The following is a 22,078-nucleotide window of genomic DNA, read 5'->3' as shown; positions in this document are numbered from 1 at the left end:
TGTAGATCCAGAGCCAGCAACATTATGGGGGACCCCTTCCACCCCAGCAATAGACTGTTCCAGCTGCTAAGGTCAGGCAAACGCCTCTGTTGCCATGCTGTGACACGTGAGTTTTCTCCGAGATCTTTGGTTTCCTCCCACACTCCAAAGACGTACACGTTTGTAGGTTAATTGGCTTGGTATAATTGTCTTGTAAATTATCCCCAGTATGCGTAGGATAGTGTTAGTGTGCGGGGATCGATGATCATTGCGGACTCGCTGGGTCTGTTTCTGCACTGTATCTCTAAACTAAATCTAAAAAACTAAAGGATTTAATCGATCAGCTTTTAGTTTGTTGAAATTTATTGGATTTTATCTTGTTAATTGGCTACAACATAAGGTGCAATAACAAATCAGAATTTTTTCTCTGGACATTCAAAACAGAAGAATTGAATGTACCAGAAGCACATCAGATTGTGCACAGCAGAATTAAACAAGTGATTGCAGTTTCCACCATGATGCTCTTTGTTAGTTAGCAGTCTTTGTGCAGAAAGCTTTCATCAAGCCCCTGTACCATCCAATGTTTGAATCGCTGTTGGAGATTGCATATGGACAGGCTTGTGGGATCAAGCGGCCACTAACTCGAATGTGAACATTCGAAGATAGACACAAAATGCTGGAGTAACTCAGCGGGACAGGCAGCATCTCTGGAGAGAGGAATGGGTGATGTTTTGGGTTGAGACGCTTCTTCAGACTAGTCTACACATTCCTACACGTATGAACATTCAAGTCGATGGCCGCTTGATCCCACAAGCCTGTTCCATCAGTTCACAAGGTTGATCTGATTATAACCTCAACTCTGCATTCCTGTTTACCAGCAGTAACCTTCACCCCTTGCTTATCCAGAAACCATCCAAAGGAGGACACAAACAATCTTCCTGATATAGTAGTGGCCAGAGGATCTGGGGTGATGGAGAAACTGAAGGAAATCCACATTAGGCAGGAAATGGTGTTGGGTAGACTGAAGGGACTGAAGGCTGATAAATCCCCAGGGCCTGATGGTCTGCATTCCAGGGTACTTAAGGAAATGGCTCTAGAAATCGTGGATGCATTGGTGGTAATTTTCCAATGTTCTATAGACTCAGGATCAGTTCCTGTGGATTGGAGGGTAGCTAATGTTATCCCACTTTTTAAGAAATGCGGGAGAGAGAAAACAGGGAATTATAGACTAGTTAGCCTGGCATCGGTGGTGGGGAAGATGCTGGAGTCAATTATAAAAGATGAAATAGCTGCACATTTGGATAGCAGTTACAGGATCGGTCCGAGTCAGCATGGATTTATGAAGGGAAAATCATGCTTGACTACTCTTCTGGAATTTTTTGAAGATGTAACTAGGAAAATGGACAAGGGAGAGCCAGTGGATGTAGTGTACCTGGACTTACAGAAAACATTTGATAAGGTCCCACATAGGAGATTAGTGGGCAAAATTAGGGCAAATGGTATTGGGGGTGGTGTGCTGACATGGATAGAAAATTGGTTGGCAGACAGGAAACAGAGAGTGGGGATTAACAGGTCCCTTTCAGAATGGCAGGCAGTGACTAGTGGGGTGCCACAAGGCTCGGTGATGGGACCGCAGCTATTTACAATATACATCAATGATTTGGATGAAGGGATTCAAAGTAACATTAGCAAATTTGCAGATGACACAAAGTTGGGTGGCAGTGTGAACTGTGAGGAGGCTGCTATGAGAATGCAGGGTGACTCGGACAGGTTGGGGGAGTGGGCGGATGCATGGCAGATGAAGTTTAAAGTGGATAAATGTGAGGTTATCCACTTTGGTACAAAAACGGGAAGGCAGATTACTATCTAAATGGCATCAAGTTGGGAAAAGGGGAAGTACAGCGGGATCTGGGGGTCCTTGTACATCAGTCTATGAAAGTAAGCATGCAGTTACAGCAGGCAGTGAAGAAAGCGAATGGCATTGAGGAGTTGAGTATAGGAGCAAAGAGGCCCTTCTGCAGTTGTACAGAGTCCTAGTGAGACCACACCCGGAGTATTGTGTGCAGTTTTGGTCCCCTAATTTGAGGAAGGACATTCTTGCTATTGAGGGAGCCCAGCGTAGGGTCACCAGGTTAATTCCAGGGATGGCGGGACTGTCATATGCTGAGAGAATGAAGCAGCTGGGCTTGTACACTCTGGAGTTTAGAAGGATGAGAGGGAATTTTATTGAAACATATAAGATTGTTAAGCTAGAGGCAGGAAACATGTTCCCGATGTTGGGGGAGTCCAGAACCAGGGGCCACAGTTTAAGAATAAGGGGTAAACCATTTAGAACGGACACGAGGAAACACGTTTTCTCACAGAGAGTTGTGAGTATGTGGAATTCTCTGCCTCAGAGGGTGGTGGAGGCAGGTCCTCTGGATGCTTTCAAGAGAGAGCTGGATAAGGCTCTTAAAGATAGCGCAGTCAGGGGATAGTTAGGGCTTTATTATTTGGAGCGCAGAAGGTTAAGGGGGGACTTGGTAGAGGTCTTTAAAATGATGAGAGGGATAGACAGAGTTGACGTGGATAAGCTTTTCCCACTGAGAGTAGGGAAGATTCAAACAAGGGGACATGACTTGAGAATTAAGGGACAGACGTTTAGGGGTAACATGAGGGGGAACTTCTTTACTCAGAGAGTGGTGGCTGTGTGGAATGAGCTTCCAGTGAAGGTGGTGGAGGCAGGTTTGTTTTTATCATTTAAAAATAAATTGGATAGTTATATGGACGGGAAAGGAATGGAGGGTTATGGTCTGAGCGCAGGTATATGGGACTAGGGGAGAATACGTGTTCAGCACGGACTAGAAGGGTCGAGATGGCCTGTTTCCGTGCTGTAATTGTTATTTGGTTATATATGGGGAAATGGCAGCAACGGGGTACTGATTGGGGATGATCAGCCATGATCACATTGAATGACGGTGCTGGCTCGAAGGGCCGAATGGCCTACTCCTGCACCTATTGTCTATTGACATGATGGCAGCATCCACGGGCTACATCGGTAACCTTGGCACTTTTGACAAGAGTAGAGAGCCGTTCAGCTCCGAATGGAGAGAGCAAACATGTTTTTCACGGCAAACAACATAATGGAGATTAGTGGAGAAGTAGAGATAGTGATTGAAACAAATAAGGCCGTTTGTGAACGCATGAAAGCAATTCTGCTCACGGAGATCAGCCTTGAAGTGTTCGGCACACTCGTGAATCTCCTTGCACCCATAAAGGCAAATAAAAAAAATGCCATTCAATGACATTATGAAGAAGATGGAGGAGGACTTCAGCCCAAAGCCTCTGGAAATTGCTAGAAAGCTAAACATTTGGCACTAGAAACCAGAAGCAGAATGAGACAATCAATGAGTTGTCTTGAAAAACGTAACTTTGCACTGCAACTTTGGAATCTTTCTCGGACACGCACTACGCGACAGATTTGTTTGTGGTCTAGTGGATGAACAAATTCAGATCTTACATTCAATAGTCAATAGTCAATAGTCAATTTAATTGTCATTTGGACCCCTTGATGTCCAAACGAAATGCCGTTTCTGCAGCCATACATTACAAACAAATAGACCCCAGACACAACATAATTTACAATTTTACATAAACATCCATCACATTGCTGTGATGGAAGGCCAAAAAAAACTTATCTCTCCACTGCACTCTCCCCCCCCCCCCGATGTCAGAGTCAAAGTCAAAGCCCCCGGCTGGCGATGGCGATTGTCCCGCGGCCATTAAAGCCACGCCGGGTGGTGCGAGGTCGCACACCGGGTCTTGGTGTTAGAGCCCCCGGCGTGCGCTCGCAGAGTCCCGCGGCCATTCCAAGCCGCGCGGGGCGGTGATGTTAGGCCCCGCTCAAGGAGCTCTTCGACCCCGCAACTCGGGCGGGAGAAGTCGCCGTTGCAGGAGCCCTGAAAGGCGGTCTCCCTCCAGGGATCCGCGGGCTCCCGGTGCCGCCGTCCGCAGACCCGCAATAGCAGCCTCCTAATCTCCGGAGGTCGGGCCGCAGCAGCAGCAGCAGCAGCGCTCCACCACCGCTCCACCCGCTCCGACTCGGCCAGCTCCACGATGGTGACGGTGAGTCGTCGGCACCAGAGTCCCCGGCTTCTTCTGTTGGAGGCCGCTCCTCATTGCAGCCCCAACGACACCGGAGACCCGACAAGAAAAGGTCGGGTCTCCTGTGCAAGGAGAGATTAAAAAGTTTCCCCCTCCCTTCCACCCCACCCCCCCACACACACACCCCAACATAAAATAACAAAAACTACATAGAAACATAGACAGAAAATAATAAAAACGCGGACGGGCTGCAGAGGCCGCTGCTGACCAGAGTCGCGCCGCCTACCGAATTCGAGAAAGAATGCAAGATTGCTACCACAATGGAGATGGCATTAAAGAATGCTCGCGAGTTTCGTCCACCACAGACTGCAGTGGCCGTTTACAGTCACAAGGCAGTGCCGATGGCCAAACCAAGAGGCACTAAACCAAAACCAAAGTATAGCGGGAGCCGAGTTCAGCCAATTGTTATTGTTGCAGTGGTAATCACTCATCCTAATTTTGTCAGTTCAAAATGGCCAAGTGCTATAACTGTCAGAGGAAAGGCCATATCGCCTCAGCACGTCGGGCCAAGCTTGAAACAGTAAATCAACAACCTGCAGGAATCAAGCGAGAACACCAGAAAGTAGTTCACAATGAACCCAGATGGGAATGAACTTGGGTTGTACACCATTTATGCAACCAACATCGATAAGCCTACAACAAGCCAAGGCAACAACTTTTGAACTAAACTATTGATTAATGAACAGTTAATCGATATGTGTATTGACACGGCAGCAGATTGTTCGGTCATGAGCAAAGACCTGTACGAAACAAAGTTCCCACAGACACCATTGTTTGAGAGTAAGGTCAAGTTGAGAACCTAATCGGGCGAAGTTTTGGAGATATGTGGACAAATGAACTGTAAAGCCCAGCATAATGGTCAGCCAGTAACACTGCCCATCATAGTGGCCAGCTACAGAAATAAACCAACCCTCTTTGGAAAGGATTGGCTGAGTAGAATAGAGTTAGACTGGAAGAACATTTTCAGCGTCGATTTGTCCAAATCACATCTTGAAAACGTCATAAGCAAACATGCAGAAATTTTTTGCCGACAGTTACACGGGATTAACAGGATACTCTGCACACATTCGACTTAAGCAAGATGTGAGACCAGGGTATTGTTGACCAAGACCTGTACCATATGCACTAAAGCAACAAGTGGAGGAATAACTCGACAGGTTGGAACGTAATGGAAAACTTGTTTCTGATAACGGTCCTCAGTTTAGTTCAGAATGGTTCAAAGAGTTCATGCAGTGGAATGGTGTAAAACACACTTGTTCCCCCATACCATCCAGTCTCCAACGGGGTGGCGGAAAGGTCTGTTAGAGTTGTCAAAGATGCTCTCAAGAAACAGGTTTTGCAGGGTGAAGCATGAAACATCATTTGGCTAGTTGCTTGCTTAAGTACAGAACCACACAACACACAACAACAGGTTACTCACATGCAGAACAGTTGATGAAGAGAAGGCTAAGAATATGCCTGTCTAGTTCAACCCAATTTGGCCTTGAGAGTTGAGCAAAAAGAGTTAAATCAAAAACGCCATTTTTACTCCAACAAAAAGGAGGGGAACTTCAAGCCAGATGAGCAGGTTTGTGTTCTCAGGCCTCCCAACAAGTCCAGTCGAGACAAATGGGATGTTGTGAAAATAGTGGAAGTGTGCGGACCAAAAAGATACTTAGTTGATGTTGGAGATAGAATCTAAAGTGTTCATGTTGATCAAATGATTCCAGCCAAAGATGAACCAAAAACTGAGCATGAAATCCTAATCCCTGAGTTTTTATCTGAGAGTGAGTTGGAAGAAACCACTGTGATTGAAACACAAAGTTCAGTTAGTACAGACAAAGAAACAGATTCCTCTGGTCAAAGTCAGGGTACTAAAACAGAGCCAAACAAGCCCATAGTTAAGTCAACACCTAAAACTGTTACACCTGTTACCGTTAGACGATCAGGCAGGATCCGTAAACCAGTAGTCAGATTAGGTTTGTAAATTAAGTAAATCACTGTATAAGTAAAACGAAAATGTGAAGATTTGTAAAATAAATATATTATGTTTATCATTTACAATGTCATAAATACTGGTTTAAATCAAGTATCACAACAACAAAATTGTAACTGAGTACTTAAAAGGAAAGCAGTGTAATGTATTCATACATATTCATGTATATGTTAATGAGTTGGTGTTCAATATAAGCAGGGAATGTTGGGTAATAAACCTCTCTCTCGTGATCCAGGCAACCAGCGTTTAAGTTGTTATTCATTTTGCCGTCCGGAATATAACAAACTGTATCAGTGGTGACCACAGGACTTTGCTTTTGATTTGTTGTTGAAAATAAAGTTGGCAGAAGTCTGGGGTATATTTGCACTGGCCTCCAGCTCATATATATCAGCTTTTGAGTCTATGCCAAATGGGTAACAGTTGCAGCGTTGTTGTATCAGGCTTCAGTTCAGTTAAGACTTGGCTGCCACCACAAATAGAGGTGTTTCTTTGAGACTCCCAGTCTAAATCAGTGATGTGATGAAAGAATGGATCGACTGGGCTTGTGCTCACTGGAATTTAGAAGGACGAGAGGGAATCTTATAGAAACATATAAAATTCTTAAAGAATTGGACAGGCTAGATGCAGGAAAAATGTTCCCGATGTTGGGGGAGTCCAGAACCAGGGGTCACAGTTTAAGAATAAGGGGTAGGCCATTTTGGACTGAGATGAGGAAAAACTTCCTTCACACAGAGAGTCGTGAATCTGTGGAATTCTCTATCACAGAAGACAGTGGTGGCCAATTCACTGGATGTTTTCAAAAGAGAGACTCTCTTAGTGGTAAAGGAATCAAGGGATATACGGAAAAAGCAGGAACGGGGTACTGAATTTGATCAGCAATTATCATTTTGAAAGACGGTGCTGGCTTGAAGGGCCGAATGGCTTACACCTGCACCTATTTTTCTATGATTCTATGTTTTTATGTAATACTTCCCGGGACCAGTACTAGAATCCACCACAAAGGCAACAAAGAAGGGATACTTACTATGAGAGTAGGTATTGCTAGATTGAGACTTGTGAGTCTGTGAATCCTTCAGTACTGAAAGAAGAATTAGCACATGAAAATGAGGCCCAAGACATGATGGCAGAAACAGTACACAGAAACATGGCAGAGCATAACTAATTAGTAATTCACAAAGTCAATGACATTGTACGCAACAGGTGAAAATTCAAAAACAGCAAAATACAGTGATCCATATGTAAAAAAATGCCAGTGGTTTTTGTAAAGGGAATCTCCAGGAATTGTAAGAAAATAGGGATAGTTGTATTACAGTCAACCAAACTGCATTACTGGAAAGGGTTGATGGGGATAGACACAAAATACTGGAGTAAGTCAGCAGGACAGGCAGTATCTCTGGAGAGAAGGAACGGGTGACGTTGGGTGATGCTGTCTGTCCCGTTGAGTTACTCCAGCATTTTGTGTCTATCTTCAGAGATGACTGGGCCCTGTGTGAAAGCCAGCTCCAGGATGCAGGGCAACACGGAAATCACTCCAACAGTTAAAGTTGTAGCCATGGGCATCGTATGTTTTTGTTCCTTTGTGTTGATTACGTCAAACAGTCCTAGTTCCAAATGGACATTGGCAATTTCCCTCAACTTGACTATAGCATTGTGGCTATCTCCTGAATCCGTGTAGAACACGTTCATTTCATTAATTTCACCATTAACTTCCTTGCTACCCTCAAATTCACTTGGACTATCCCTGACACCTCTCTCCTCCTTCTTGATCTGTCTATATCACAGGGAATAGACTATCGTCCCACATCTACTACAAACCCACTGATTCCCAGATCTCTGGACTAGATCTCCTCCCGCCCTGCTTCTAGCAAAGACGCTATACCCTCCTCTCAATTTCTCCGTCTCCACTGCATGTGGTCTCAAACGTGGTTTCCCCACTGTGTCGTAGATGGATCACTCACCCACGACTCCTCTGCGTCCTGTAGTTCTGCTCTTGCTCAAGCTACCCCCAGATGAAACAAAGATAGAGTTCCCCTGGTCCTCATCTGTTATCTTGTTAGCCTCCAAATCCAATGCATCATTCTTTGACATTTCTGCCACCTCCAATGTAATCTCAACACCAGTCACATCTTCTACACCCGTTTTCACTTTCCACAGAGACGGCTCCCTCCGCAACTCTGTGGTCAATTCACCTATTCCCATCCAAACCATCCTCTCCCCAGGCACTTTCCCCATCAACTACAAGAGATGTAACACATGTCCCTATACCTCCTCCCTCGTATCCATCCAGGGAGCCCAGAAGTCCTTCCAGGTGAGAAAGAGATCCACATGCACCTCCTCCAACTTCATTTACTACATCTGGTGTTCCTGATGTAGGCCTCTCTTTACATCGGTGAGACTTAGCGTAGACTCGCCATCCGCTGCAGCAAACAACTGCGTTCGGTCTGCCAGGGCCTAGATGGATGTCCCAGTTGCCAACCATTTTGACTTCCCTTCCCATTCACATGCTTCCCCCCACCCTTCTCCCCCTCTCCCTGTGCTCCACCTGGCCACACACCCATTTTGCCCCTCCCCTTCTGCTTCCACCTACATACCTTTCTCTGGTTTCACAATTTGTAACTCTTCTATCCGCATCTCACACTTTCTATCGTTTCATCTCTGGCCTTTGTCCAAATATGTGCCTATCAAAAGTCCCCCTGTGTTCACCTATCACTTGCATAGCTTAGACCTGGCCCTCCTCTCTTCCAGCTTTCTTACTCCCACAGCAACAGTTTGTTTGATGAGAAAGTTGAACAATTGAAGAAACTCTTCAACCCAGCACCAGCGGAAAAACTACAATGTCACAGATTTGGTATACATAATCAGACACGCACTGCAAATGTGAGTGATTTAAGAACAAATTTTAATTTTGGAGCATTCCTGGACTAAAAATTGAGGGATGGCGGCATGGTGGTGCAGTGGTAGAGTTGCTGCCTTACAGCACCAGAGACCCGGGTTCGATCCTGATCACGGGTGCTGTCTGTACAGATTTTGTACTCGTTCTCCCTGTGACCTGTGTTGGTTTTCTCTGGGAGCTCTGGTTTCTTCCCACGCTCCAAAGACGTACAAGTTTGTAGACCAATTGGCTTGGTAAAATTGTAAATTGCCCCTTGTGGGTGTAGGATGGTGTTAGTGTGTGGAGATCGCTGGTCGGCGCGGCCTTGGCGGGACAAAGGGCGTTTTTCTGCGCTGTATCCCTAAACTAAAACAGATTATTGTGCAGCCTGGTTGATGAGGTCAAATACCATAATGCTCTAGACCTTACTTTTGAAAAGTATGATGCCTTTGCAATGAGACTTTCACTGAATAATATGAAAGAGTTTTGTTCATCTCAAACATGAGAGGATTGTGCAATACTGAACGGCAGTAATGGCGTCATTGTGTGCATAATAGGTGGTTTGGGCAGGGAAGCAAAAAAGCAGGTGGACCAGACTGCATAACTGCAATTGCTATTGATGCAAGGTGATCATGCTGCTTTGGTATGTGCATTCATAGGAGATGAACAACAGTGCAGAACAACAAAACATTTCATACAATTTTGCGAAAGCAGGTAGAATATTGTAAACACTGAGAGCCCAGGGCCGTGCACGGTCTTGTAGGCAGGGAAACAAATCGGGCGTGTGTTTTGACTAGGTGAACAAAGTCATGGATGGAAGCTTGTTAAATGGTATTTACACCACAGTTGGTGACCGAGCAGGAGATTAGAGTATATTTAAAACTACCATGAAGGTGTTGTGCTTGTGATGCATATTGATACTGTAGCTATTCAGTGAGCAGTGGGCTAAGACAGGCACAGCGTTAGCCAAGTTCCAGTGACCAGGAACAATGCCTTACTGTATACATACTCAGGGGAAGGGCTGGGAATGCTAGTGGAGATGAAGTGTTCTGTTACTCAAGATGACAGGGAAAGTGATCTGTTATAAATCATGGTGAACAACACCCAGAAACCAACACCACTGGGCAGGGAAAGGATGAGAGCACTTTCAAGTATATTCTTTTCAAGTTGCAGGGACAGTGTGTCAGATAAAGTCCAGGGGCAAGCAGATAGGTCTCTTTTTCTCTTAGAATGATATGCCCCATCCCTGATGATGCAATGAAGTGGTGGTAAGGGAAGGCATTCAGATAAAGGTGGGCACTGGAGAACGAGGGAGAGGTACCTGCCGGGTTCAAATGTAACACCACAAAAATACCGCAATAAATCGCAGCAAATCTGCAAGAAATTACAGCAAGTTGTCGACGTTGCCCAGACCATCACACAAACCAACCTCCCTTCCATTGACTCCATTTATACCTCACGCTGCTTCGGCAAGGCCAGCAATATAATCAAGGGCGAGTCACACCTTGGCCACTCCCTCTTCTCCCCTCTCCCATTAGGCAAAAGGTACAGAAGTGTGAAAACGCACACCTCCAGATTCAGGGACAGTTTCTTCCCCGTGTGCGGACGTGGCGTCGAAGGACGAGAAGCCGAAGTGGAAGCCAAATAACCAAATGGAAACAAAGCTGAAACGCCAACTAACCGAAAGGGTGGGACCCATAAAAGCAAACTTACCGAAAGGCCGCTCTGCTGAAATGCCAACTCACCGAAAGGCTGCGTTGCCTACAAGCCACCTCGCCAAATGGCCGCTCTGCTGAAAAGTCAAATAACGGACATTACGTTGCCGGGGGTGGAGGGGGCGGGACTTGTGAGCGGTTGGTCCAGATCCCCGCGTCCATCACATCACTGGCCGATGGAGTGCCTAACAAGACATAGGTGTCTGGGCACTCTGAACTCGAGCACCAAGTTGTAAGCAGCCGAAGGAGTGCCATCGCCTCACCCGCTATCCATCCCCCCACTTATTTAACCAGGTTCCTGAATGTAAGAACTATTTATACATGTAACATTTTTGTTTTTAAACCAGTAACTCTTTTTTGAGTTGTAATGCCGACCCCGCCCTGTGGGAAGGGCATGCTGCAGCTGGTTTCATAGTGCCTTCATTATTGGTAGGTGCTGATCTTTCACCTCTGCTCCACCCGGCGCAGTCGACACACAATCCGTCACAGTGCAGCCGCACGTGGAAGACGAGGTGGAGGGCGACCATGGCCGTGGCCGTGGGTGAGTGGGGGCTGTCCCGAGGGATGCGCTCCTTCAGCCGCATACAACTTGGTGCTCGGATTCAGAGTGCTCAGCCACCTATGGCTTGTGTGGGAAAATGACCCCCACCCTCCCGTGATGTGATGGATGCGGGGGATTCGACCAATCGCTGACAAGTCCCGCACCCCGGCAACGTCATGCCCGTTATTTGACTTTTCGGCAGATCGGCCATTTGGTGAGTTGGCTTGTAGGCGACGCAGCCTTTTAATGAGTAGGCGTTTTGGCAGAGAGGCCTTTCGGTGAGTTTGCTTTTAGGCATCCAACCCTTTCGGTTAGTTGGCGTTTCGGCTTTGTACGCTTTCGGTTATTTGGCGTTTCGGCAATGTTTCTGTTTGGTTATTTGGCTTCCACTTCTTTGCTTCGGCTTCTCGTCCTTCAACACCACGTCCGGGTACCTTTCTTCCCAGCTGTTATCAGGCAACTGAATCATCCTACCACAACCAGAGAGCAGTGCTGAACTACTATCTGCCTCTTTGATGTCCCCCAGACTATCCTTGACTGGACTTTGCCGGCTTTACCTTGTACTAAATGTTATTCCCTTATCATGTCACTACATACTGTAAATGGCTCGATTGTAATCACGTATTGTCTTTCAGCTGACTGGATAGTCCGCAACAAAAGCTTTTTACTGTACCTCAGTACACATAACAATAAACAAAACTGTAACTGTAAATTGTAACTAACAAAACTACTCATGGAAAGGGGGAGATTGAATATAGTTACATAATATGGACAATGAGAAATTCTGCAAAGGAAAGCAAAGCAGGTGGAAGCTTCTGCAGATCTTGAAAAACAAGCAGGAGTGAGCACTGCACAAGCACTTGAGAAAGATGTGGAAAACACTAGGAACTGATGATTCCACTGAACCGGTCGATAATGGAGCTCAGTTTAAAGTGTGGGGATATTTAGTTCCCAATGCTCATTGGGAATCATGATGAAGGAAATAGGTCCAAAGACTCAAAGAAAGAAATAAAACAATTCGCAGGGACAAAGGACTTGAATCGAGTCCATGCAAAGACGACCAGGTTGGGATACCTGACAAATGATGCTATTTAGCAGAGATTTTGGAGACAGAGTTTGCAAAGAAATTCATGTGGAATCTGCCTAGTTTAACAAAACAGGAGCAATGTGAAAATCCACACAGAGTTTGGTTAGATCAGCCAGCCTGAATTAAACACAAGCAAGATCTGAAAGTCCAATGGAAACTGGGGTCCACAGTGGAATTATTAACAGTCATAAAGCACGGTGAAATAGAGTAATCACATTAATAATCAGCATTTAAATAATGTATCTGCTTAAAACATAGCTCAGTGTATATGTCTTAAAACATAATGATGTTTACCTTCCGTCATGTTATTGATGATCATGGAACTTGTTCAAAGAGTCAACCATATACAAATGAAATTAGACAAGTTGCAAGAAGGATACTTTGTATAATGGCCACAGCATCAACGGCTCAGACAAGCAGCAGACCAGTTCAAGGAGTCAGAGGTTGAAATGTGGTGTGGTGTGGTGTGTGCTCAGTGTGAAGTCATACTGGCAGGGTGGAGCCTGTTTCAAAACTCTCTGGAGAAGATTGAGACCAATGAGAAAGATCTCTAAAATAGTGCAGAGGGAGATCAGAGGCCAAGCTTCAAATGGGAGGCAGCGACGAGGAGTAACACTGGAACAAGACAATGCAATAAAAAGAGTATAAATCCATGAGGAATGATAAATGTCACCATCCCAGTGGGAGGGCCACATCAAATATCTTTTTTTTTCCTGAAAGAGTCCAAAGGAGTAAATGTGCCTGGCAGGATGTCTGGGAATATGAACCTGGCAATGATATGAGTTGCGGGCAGATTGTGAGGAAGCAGTGAGCCCCGTAGACAAAAGAGGAAGTCAGAGTGAAGTTGGGGTACAGTTAAACGAGATGTCACGAGGATATGGAAAGATAAATGACCATCTGTATCATCAGATGGCGCAATGGGCTAAGTGTTCGGCTGGCGACCGACCGGAGGTAGCCAGTTCGAATCCCGCTTGGAGTGCATACTGTTGTTGTGTCCTTGGGGCAAGACACTTCACCCACCTTTTCCTGTGTGTAAATGTAATGTAATTATGTGAAGCACTTTGGGATCAATGCAAGTTGACTAAAAATGTGCTATATAAATAAGATTATTATTATTATTATTATTATTATTATTATTATTATTATTAGCCCCCAGTGCAGATGTGGGGAAGGTATTGGACACAGAAAAATGGCCGGGAAGATCTCAGAGATTTAAAAAACTGCATTTGAATACTTAATATGTACATTTTCAATTGTAACAAGTTTTTGACTGATATCTGTTAATTTACTATGCAAGTTATTGCTGTACATGTGTTAATCTCTTTGGGTATGTGCTCACCTATGTACACTAATTTGTGAATAGCCTATATTAGGTGTGCAAGTATAACTGTTATCTTAAAGTTGGTAGTTGCACAATTACCTTATGAAACTATGTAACTTGGCTAACATATTTCAGTTTAGATATAGACACAAAATGCTGGAGTAATTCAGGTAGTATCTCTGGAGAGAAGGAATGGGTGATATTTTGGGTCCAGACCCTTTTTCATACATGTTCCTTCCTACACATTTGGTTTAGAGGTGGTTGCCATAACGAGTTCCGATGAAGGGTCTTTCGCCTGAAAAGTTAACGATACTTCTCTTTGCATGGATGATGCCTGACTAGCACGTGCTTCGTGTGCTTTCTGTTCCAGCTTTAGATTTACAGCATCTAGAGTTTTATGATTTTCATAAATAGATATGCTTCCTTGATGCGTCTTAGGCAGTTATGTAATGCTCCATGGTATGAATAGAGAAGAATCCAATCAACAATAGATGCAGATGTCACCACTTTCCACTAATGCGCAAAAAAAAAAAGAAATTAACTCTCACTCGACAGTAATAAGAAATAACAGAAACATATACTCCCAGAGTGATTTTGTACGAAATGAAAACTATTTTTTTTATCAACAGTAAATTGAATGGGAAAATGAAAAGCAGATTCCCCAGCTCAACAATGAGCTGCCTCTGCTAACACATATAATGCTATACACTTGGAGCATTGACAGAAAAAGCCAGAGTAACTCAGCAGATTAGGCAGTATCTCTGGAGAACAGGAATATGTGGTATTTTGGGTCGATAAAGATTGCAGCAACCGTTGAACAATGAATGGGAGAGTAATGATTATGGTCGAATGCTTTTCATCTTTTTTCAAAGTTATTGATACAGAATGTAACTTGTGTTCAGTTGCACTGCTTCCATCAAGACCTCCAGAGTCAATGTTAAAGTGGTTAAGATGCACAAGCCCAACAAAATATCTTGTTTTGGAACTACAACTGTTTCCATCAGTCAATGGCTTTTGATAAATATGTGTCTGGGTCCATATCAAATGTCCAATTTGGCATTGTAATGTGTTAGAAGTTGCAAAGGGTAGAATTAATACCACTGATGATCTACTGGTTAATATTCTCGCTGAGTTAGCTCTAAATAGACAAATAGCCTATTTGCTTCAATAAAACAGAACATTCTGGAAATACTCAACAAGTCAGGCCCCATCTGTTGGGAGGAGAAACCTTAACGTTTCACGTCAAAGACTCTTTGTCGAAACTGGGAAGAACACGAACGTTGCTATCATGACCACATCCTCTAAAACACTCTTACTGGTAAGCATGTCCCGCCCTGTGTAAAAGAACTTGCCTTGTAAATATCCTTTAAATGTTGTATCATAGAAACATAGAAATTAGGTGCAGGAGTAGGCCATTCGGCCCTTCGAGCCTGCACCGCCATTCAATATGATCATGGCTGATCATCCAACTCAGTATCCCGTACCTGCCTTCTCTCCATACCCTCTGATCCCCTTAGCCACAAGGGCCACATCTAACTCCCTCTTAAATATAGCCAATGAACTGGCCTTGACTACCCTCTATGGCAGAGAGTTCCAGAGATTCACCACTCTCTGTGTGAAAAGAGTTCTTCTCATCTCGGTTTTAAAGGATTTCCCCCCTTATCCTTAAGCTGTGACCCCTTGTCCTGGACTTCCCCAACATCGGGAGCAATCTTCCTGCATCTAGCCTGTCCAACCCCTTAAGAATTTTGTAAGTTCCTATAAGATCCCCTCTCAATCTCCTAAATTCTAGAGAGTATAAACCAAGTCTATCCAGTCTTTCTTCATAAGACAGTCCTGACATCTCAGGAATCAGTCTGGTGAACCTTCTCTGCACTCCCTCTATGGCAATAATGTCCTTCCTCAGATTTGGAGACCAAAACTGTACGCAATACGTATCTTTCACTGTGAAGCTATTCACTGCATATCCCTTCGGAATTTGATATTTCCACCCTGGGAAAAAGACACTGACAATCTATCCCATCTATGCCTCCAATAATTTGATCAGAATGTCTGCTCAACCTCTGACGTTGTAGAGAAAAATAATCTAAGTTTGTCCAACCTCTCCTATAGCTAATACTCGCTAATCTAGGCTATGCCTTCTGCACCTTCTCCAAAGCCACCATATTCATTTTCATTGTATTGACAGACATGGAACAAACATATGGCCAAGTGGTTTGGACTCTAAATGCAGCGAGCAATTTAGCCGCCTTCAATTATAGAAGCACAGCCAGGTAGGAGTATAGAAAGGAACCATTCAGTCCATCGAGTGCATGCAAGGGCTATGCAAATGTAATCAAGTTAGTCTCACTCCCAGGCCCTCTACCTACAAGCCTGTAATTTGTTTTGCTTCCAAGGACATATCCAACTGCTTTTTGAAAACAAAGATTGAAACAATCACCATCATCTCCCCCGGACTGGAGGTCAAATTCTTCTCCTCACTGCATTGCTTTTCCTCCGGGCTCGTTTGATTGATTTTCCAATTGCCCATTGATTGAAACAACTCATCTTGGTTCTTGGTCCTCCAAAATATTCCAAATGGAATTTAAACTGGACGTGGTGGAGGGAGGACTTAAGCCAGAAAGGGTTATTGGGCAGAAAGAGCTACTTTAAATTTAGTTGCATCTGGTTGGGTAACTATAGTAGGGTGGAGATTACTCCATGCTTTAATTGTGCGGGAGAAGAACGAATTGCTGTACACATCTGTCTTGGTAGCTGGAATCACAAATTGGGTCGAATGCCCTCGTCTGCTCCTAATTGGTTTGGGTTTGGTGTAGGTCTTGTAATCTATGTCGAGCTGACCATTTAACATTTTGTAAAAACAGGTCAAATCGTGAGCTTCACGTCTGTCTTGGAGAGGGTTCCACCCCAGAGAATTCAGAAGTTTGGTAACACTCGCTTCTCTCTCATAGGTGTTAGTAACAAATCGAGCTGCCTGTCTTTGGACACGTTTGATGGAAGAAATGTTTTTATTTGTATATGGGTCCCATGCTGCAATTGCGTAGTCCAAATGAGGTCTAACGAGGGTGAAGTACAGCTTCTCCGTGACAGAAGTTTAACAATGATGAAAGTTGCGCCTTAGAAAATTTAGGACACCTGTTGCTTTCACCGTTGCATCCCCATTTACTATGTAGAACTTTCATGATCTCAATTGATTTCACAATTACCTGGACTCACATGCAGTGCGTATAACAGTGACCTGAGAGAGACAGGTCATGCCACTTAAATTTCCCAACTTGGCTCTCATTTCCAATCTGCCCATTGGCAGTGGCACAGTAGTGGTACATCAAATCAAAAGTCCACCACTAAGTGAGAGCATATATTTGGAAGTGTCAACTTTCACTTAAAATTAGTTTCTTGAATATTTCTACAAAATAATTCACTCACCTCTACGCCCATCCCTTTTGGGTCTGTTAGAATCTTCGTGTTCTCCTACCCAGCTGTATTCGACCGGCATGGAAATAGGCCTTAGTTTGCCTAGGAACAATAAAACAAAGTGCTCAAATCTTACAATAGCCAAACAGTGCAGTTGCGGGAAATCAGAACTAAAAGCTGAAAACCTTGGAAATACTCAGTCGGTTAGGCTCCCTCAAAAGAGAGAGAAACTGAATGGACATTTTGTGAAAATTCATTACCATCACAACGGGTAAAAAGTTAGAATATAGTAAATTTTAAGGTAATGTTGGGAAAGAAATAAATAAAAAATAGTCAGATCTGTGGTTGGATGGAAGGTAGGTTAAATCAAATGACAACAGGTATAAAACTACATGGCATTAAGCAAAGCTATAAAAGTGGTTGAGGGTTGGCGTGGCCAGGATAGAGAGAACTGATAATCAAACGTTGCTAAGTTCAATTGCAAATTCAGGTGGCTTCCAGCTATCTTAATTCTTGAGACCCAGCGTGAGGGGGACTGGGGGGGGGGGGGGGGGGGGGGGGGGGGGGGGGGGGGGGGGGGGGGGGGGAGAGAAGAACAATGGACAATGGGGATCCGGACAATAGGGGGAGCCGCATGTTTTGTATCTTTGTCAGCGCCATAGGTGGCCACTATTTGTATACATTGTGTATACAGGCAAAGAATTTCACCGTGCCTTGCCACACGTGACAATAAAGTATTCCTATTCCCATTCCATACCATTCCAATGAAGATTGAGGGATAACTTCTCACTTTCTGACCACACACTTTATAGCTGTCAAAACGCATGTCAGATGATAATTATGCGTGCACTGTTAGTCTGCTCTAGACCTGCTTTTCATTTCCATAAATGTTCTGTTATCATTCATTTTGGCTTCCAAAATCACACTACTTCTACCTCCCACATTTCATCGACCCTCTATTTTTCTCTTTCGCCTTTGTTTTTTTTTTCTGTGCCTTTTAACAATATTTTGTTATGAAGGATCACCAGGCTGAAACATGAAGCCCGTTTCCCTCCTTGCAGAGGCTGACCGATCTGTTGAGTGCTTCCTGAGCTTCCCGTTTGTATTCTGCAATCATGTGTTGCTTTTCAGTGTATGTAATTATTGTTTACTTCTTTTCACCACTTAATATTCAGAGATGTTGCTTTGTCATCTTGAAATGAAATGGAATGGAATACTTTAATGTAACATGTGACAAGGCACAGCCAAACTCTTTGCATGCAACGTACACAAATACCGGCCACCAACAGCGCTGACAAAGTCACAAAGTACGCCAGCTCCTCCTTTGTTCTCCCCCACAGCGGTTCCCCCATGCCGGGTCCCCATGCCCATTGTTCTCCACCCCCCACCCCGTTCCCTCACAGCGGTTCCCCCACGCTCTCATCGACTGCCAATGCGGGTTGACATTGTGAGGCTTCTATTCAACCACATTATTTTGAAATATTGTCGCCAAATGTCAAGACTGGGGGGGGATAACTAAAACGAACATTAAGTGCACATATTGCAGTGCTTTATTATAACAGGTCAAATTCTCTTCCAAACTCCCATTCTCTACTTCTTGATCTTTATTATAAATAGAGCAATTTATTTCTTTAAATGTTTCAACATTACCGAGCTTGGTTGAAAGTAAGCTTTCATCCACCATCCAGCATTTGGTTTTAACCTGTACAAATCTTCAGGGAAATTATAATTTTCTGCAAATCAAATTATCAGATTTATCTGCACCACGACACGATAAGTAATTATTCCTTTCACCTATTATTTGCAAAAAAATTTATTTCATGGTGTTAGAAGGAACTGTAGATGCTGGTTTACACTGAAGAAAGATACATAATGCTGGAGTAACTCAGTGGGACAGGCAGCATATTTTCTCTGTATCTGTTAACCATCACAATGTTGATGAGTTCAGCACAACCCTGTGTCGACAACTGATCATTCCAGTGTTGCAAAGGTGAAACAATCCAGTAACAGGCAAGATGAAAGGTGGAGGTAATGGGACAGATATTGAAGACAAAAGCTGATGGGTGTAAAGGGGCTGCCCCACTTGGGCGACCTAATTGGCGAGTTTAGAGAGTTTAGGAGAGTTTGAAAAAAATGTCATGTTGAAGACCTCCTTCGACTAGCTACGTCTAACTTCGGGAAAATTGGACACTGAATAGTGGAGAGTGAAGACGACCTCCTTCGATCTCCTTCGACCTCCCTTCGACTATGATGAAGACTACCTTCGACTACCCACGATTGCCTACGACTAACATGCCGACCTACTACGAACAAACCTACGAGTAAAAAAAGTAAAGAATTTTTCAATGGTGACCTTTTTTTACTCGCAGGCATTTTTCAACGTTGAAAAATACGCCACGACCTAGTTGAGGCCTCGAGTACATGGGGCCTACTCTCGAGCTTGAAGGAGAGTAAAAGGCCTGTCCCACGAGCGTGCGACTCCATGCGGCAAGCGCGACCTAACGTGGTCGCTTGAGCCGTACGACCTCGCGTGGCCGGTCCCACTTCGATCGCCGGAGCCGTATGGAGTTGTGCGGGGCTGGTCCCGACATCGCGCGGGGCTCTGTAAAACTGACCGTGTTCAAAAATTCCGCGCAGCAACGTCCTGCCGGCCCGCAGCCACCTCGACGCCGTATGCACCGCCTCGACGGGCATGCGCAGCATCTTGACGCCGTATGCAGCATCTTGACACCGTACGTCACGCGCAAACTTCCCGCGGACTTTGCTCGAACTTCACGCCACTCACTCGACCTCCGCACGGCCCCCGCTTCCGGTTTGGTCGCGCTGGCCGCATGCAGGTCGCATGCTCGGGGGACAGGCCCTTCACGAAGACCTCCTACGACCTCGTGTCGGCCATGCTGCGAGTACGAGTCGAGGGCAAACTCGCCAGAACTCGCAGATTAGGTCGCCCAAGTGGGAGCAGGTGTAATCAAGGGAAGTGGAATCGTTAGCTATAAACACCAAAGAAAAATCAGCAATATTTGAAAAGTTGAATATTTGAAATGAAACACTTGACACATTAAATGCAAGGCATGTCGCAGCACTCTAAAGATGATGCAGGGGCAGGTTTTCAAACCTGAGCCCCTGTTCTCGAAGCACTAAAAAAAAAATCCAATGATGGTCTACCAGTGATAAGGAATAGCCACTTCTACAAACCTTACAATTTTTTTTTGGAAGTTTACAACCGTTCACTGGGACCTGATGTGGGTTATGATTGATAGAAATTTTAAAATTAATTTCTGGTTCCTGAATTGGTAGCATTTGAGAAAATTAACTTGGTTACATTTTCAAATCCTATTTATATATTTTTTTAAAGAATATTAAAAACACAAATTAAATAGAAGCTAAAATTACCATATGTCAGGGTATTTTCTCTTCTGCCGGGAATACTTGATCGGGTTGTGTCGTAATCGTAGCTGAGAATCATTGCGTCCCCCTCAATCATGGTGAAACGTTTTCGATATTCTTGATCCAAGAAGGAATTGGGAGATTCTGATCCCTTATGCACCGGTTTGCCTAAAATATGTCTGCTGGGCTCTTCTATGGGAAGGTTGCCTTTTTCATCCCTTTTATGTTGAAAAAAAGATACAATTCAACACTTCTGTTCATCTTTCAAATTAAGCAAACAGAAGTCAAACCAATGACACGTTTGTAAGAAAGAAATATTTATATTATCAAAAGAAACGTGGTGCCAATACTCTTGAGCTCTCAGATTTAAACGTAATATTTTTACTGCATTTCTATATAGAATGGTTAATCTACACGCCTGCCATTTGTGAGAAGACTGTGGTCTGTGGACATTGTATTAATTATACATTACAGTGTACAGATCACTCTATACAACACAAATAATACAGCTGCAGATTTTTCGCACAGCACTGTAACCATGGCCATCTCAAACTATTCAGGAAAAGACAACACCAGGATCAGTCAACTTTGTCATGGAAGGCATTAGGTAAGGTCATGGAAGGTCTAAGTGGGTGGGTCACTTTTTTTAGAAATATGATCGACAATTTGTTTTGTTTCTATTTGATAAAAGTCCTTTTGAAGCCATTCTATTGATGTTGAAATGTTACCTACAACTTCCCTCAGCAACATACATCACAGTTTTGCTTTAAGTCTTAACCGTTAGCTGGGAGAATGAATCGGCTGTGAAGCCGCCGGGAGCAAACTGCTGGGATTCCCCACTGTCAGAGAGAAAGCCACCTGGTTTTATCATCCACTTTCAACACAGCGAAGCATCGTTGATGGGAAAATTCCACTTTTCAGACGGGATGAGGTAAAACTTGGATGAACATAAACTTGAATCAATTCTGTTGTAGATGAACAAGTATTATTTTTCATGACACTATTCCCATTTCTGCCACAAATCTGAGAAACAAAGGCCCATGTTTTCATTTTACACAAATGCTGTGATCCATTCTACAGACTCACCCAGCAACATTCATCACTAGGCAGCAAATACCAAAGTCTAGATCTACCAGTTCTACGGGGCATGGATTAAGAATCACTGAAGAGAGAAAAAAAGTGGGGGGGGGGAGGCCTTCTTCGACTATGTGGTAAGGACTTTTCATTGATCATGACATTGGGTACAAGTTGCTAACTAATGAAATGCATTACTTCACACTTTGTCAGGAAGGATGGATAAAGCACCAAGTATCTGAGTTAATCATGTTCTCACAAGATCAGACAACAAGAGTTCTGGGGCAATCAATGTATTTTTAGTGCTTCCTTGAATTCTGCAGAGGCCAAAAATAAAAGTGACAACATCTTCATACAAGCAGCTCACAATGAGTAATTTTATATACAAAAAAAAACTGACAATGTGAACCATTCTACTTTGTCAATCACCTGCCAAGGAGAGAGCAGTTATCCACACATTCTACAACTCAGCCAGGTAATTTGCGTCAATCATCCCAGACAGCATTGTTGAGTGAATAAAGAACATTTGCACATGCCATACTTTTTTGTACGAATTGCGCCGAGACTTGT

The 22,078-nt window shown here is 44.0% G+C and overlaps 1 protein-coding gene across 11 annotated transcripts in view; it reads right to left on the bottom strand.

Moving 5' to 3' along the window:
• Positions 1 to 22,078, bottom strand: part of cnksr2a (connector enhancer of kinase suppressor of Ras 2a) — a 496,167-nt gene that overhangs the window by 142,365 nt on the left and 331,724 nt on the right. For 6 of the 11 annotated variants that reach the window (XM_055644411.1, XM_055644413.1, XM_055644412.1 and 3 more), the window contains 3 exons: positions 20,441 to 20,652; positions 17,060 to 17,149; positions 7,122 to 7,175 (listed from right to left, as the gene is read on the bottom strand). In XM_055644411.1, the coding sequence (XP_055500386.1) occupies positions 7,122 to 7,175; positions 17,060 to 17,149; positions 20,441 to 20,652 (356 nt within the window). The remainder of the gene's footprint in view (positions 1 to 7,121; positions 7,176 to 17,059; positions 17,150 to 20,440; positions 20,653 to 22,078) is intronic. The other 5 variants (XM_055644414.1, XM_055644415.1, XM_055644416.1 and 2 more) reach the window with 1 other exon arrangement.

This window comes from Leucoraja erinacea, chromosome 13, assembly GCF_028641065.1.
Source record: "Leucoraja erinacea ecotype New England chromosome 13, Leri_hhj_1, whole genome shotgun sequence".
NCBI lineage: Eukaryota > Metazoa > Chordata > Chondrichthyes > Rajiformes > Rajidae > Leucoraja > Leucoraja erinaceus.
The sequence above is the reverse complement of the archived record's forward strand: the minus strand, read 5'-3'. Positions and strand labels throughout refer to the sequence as shown.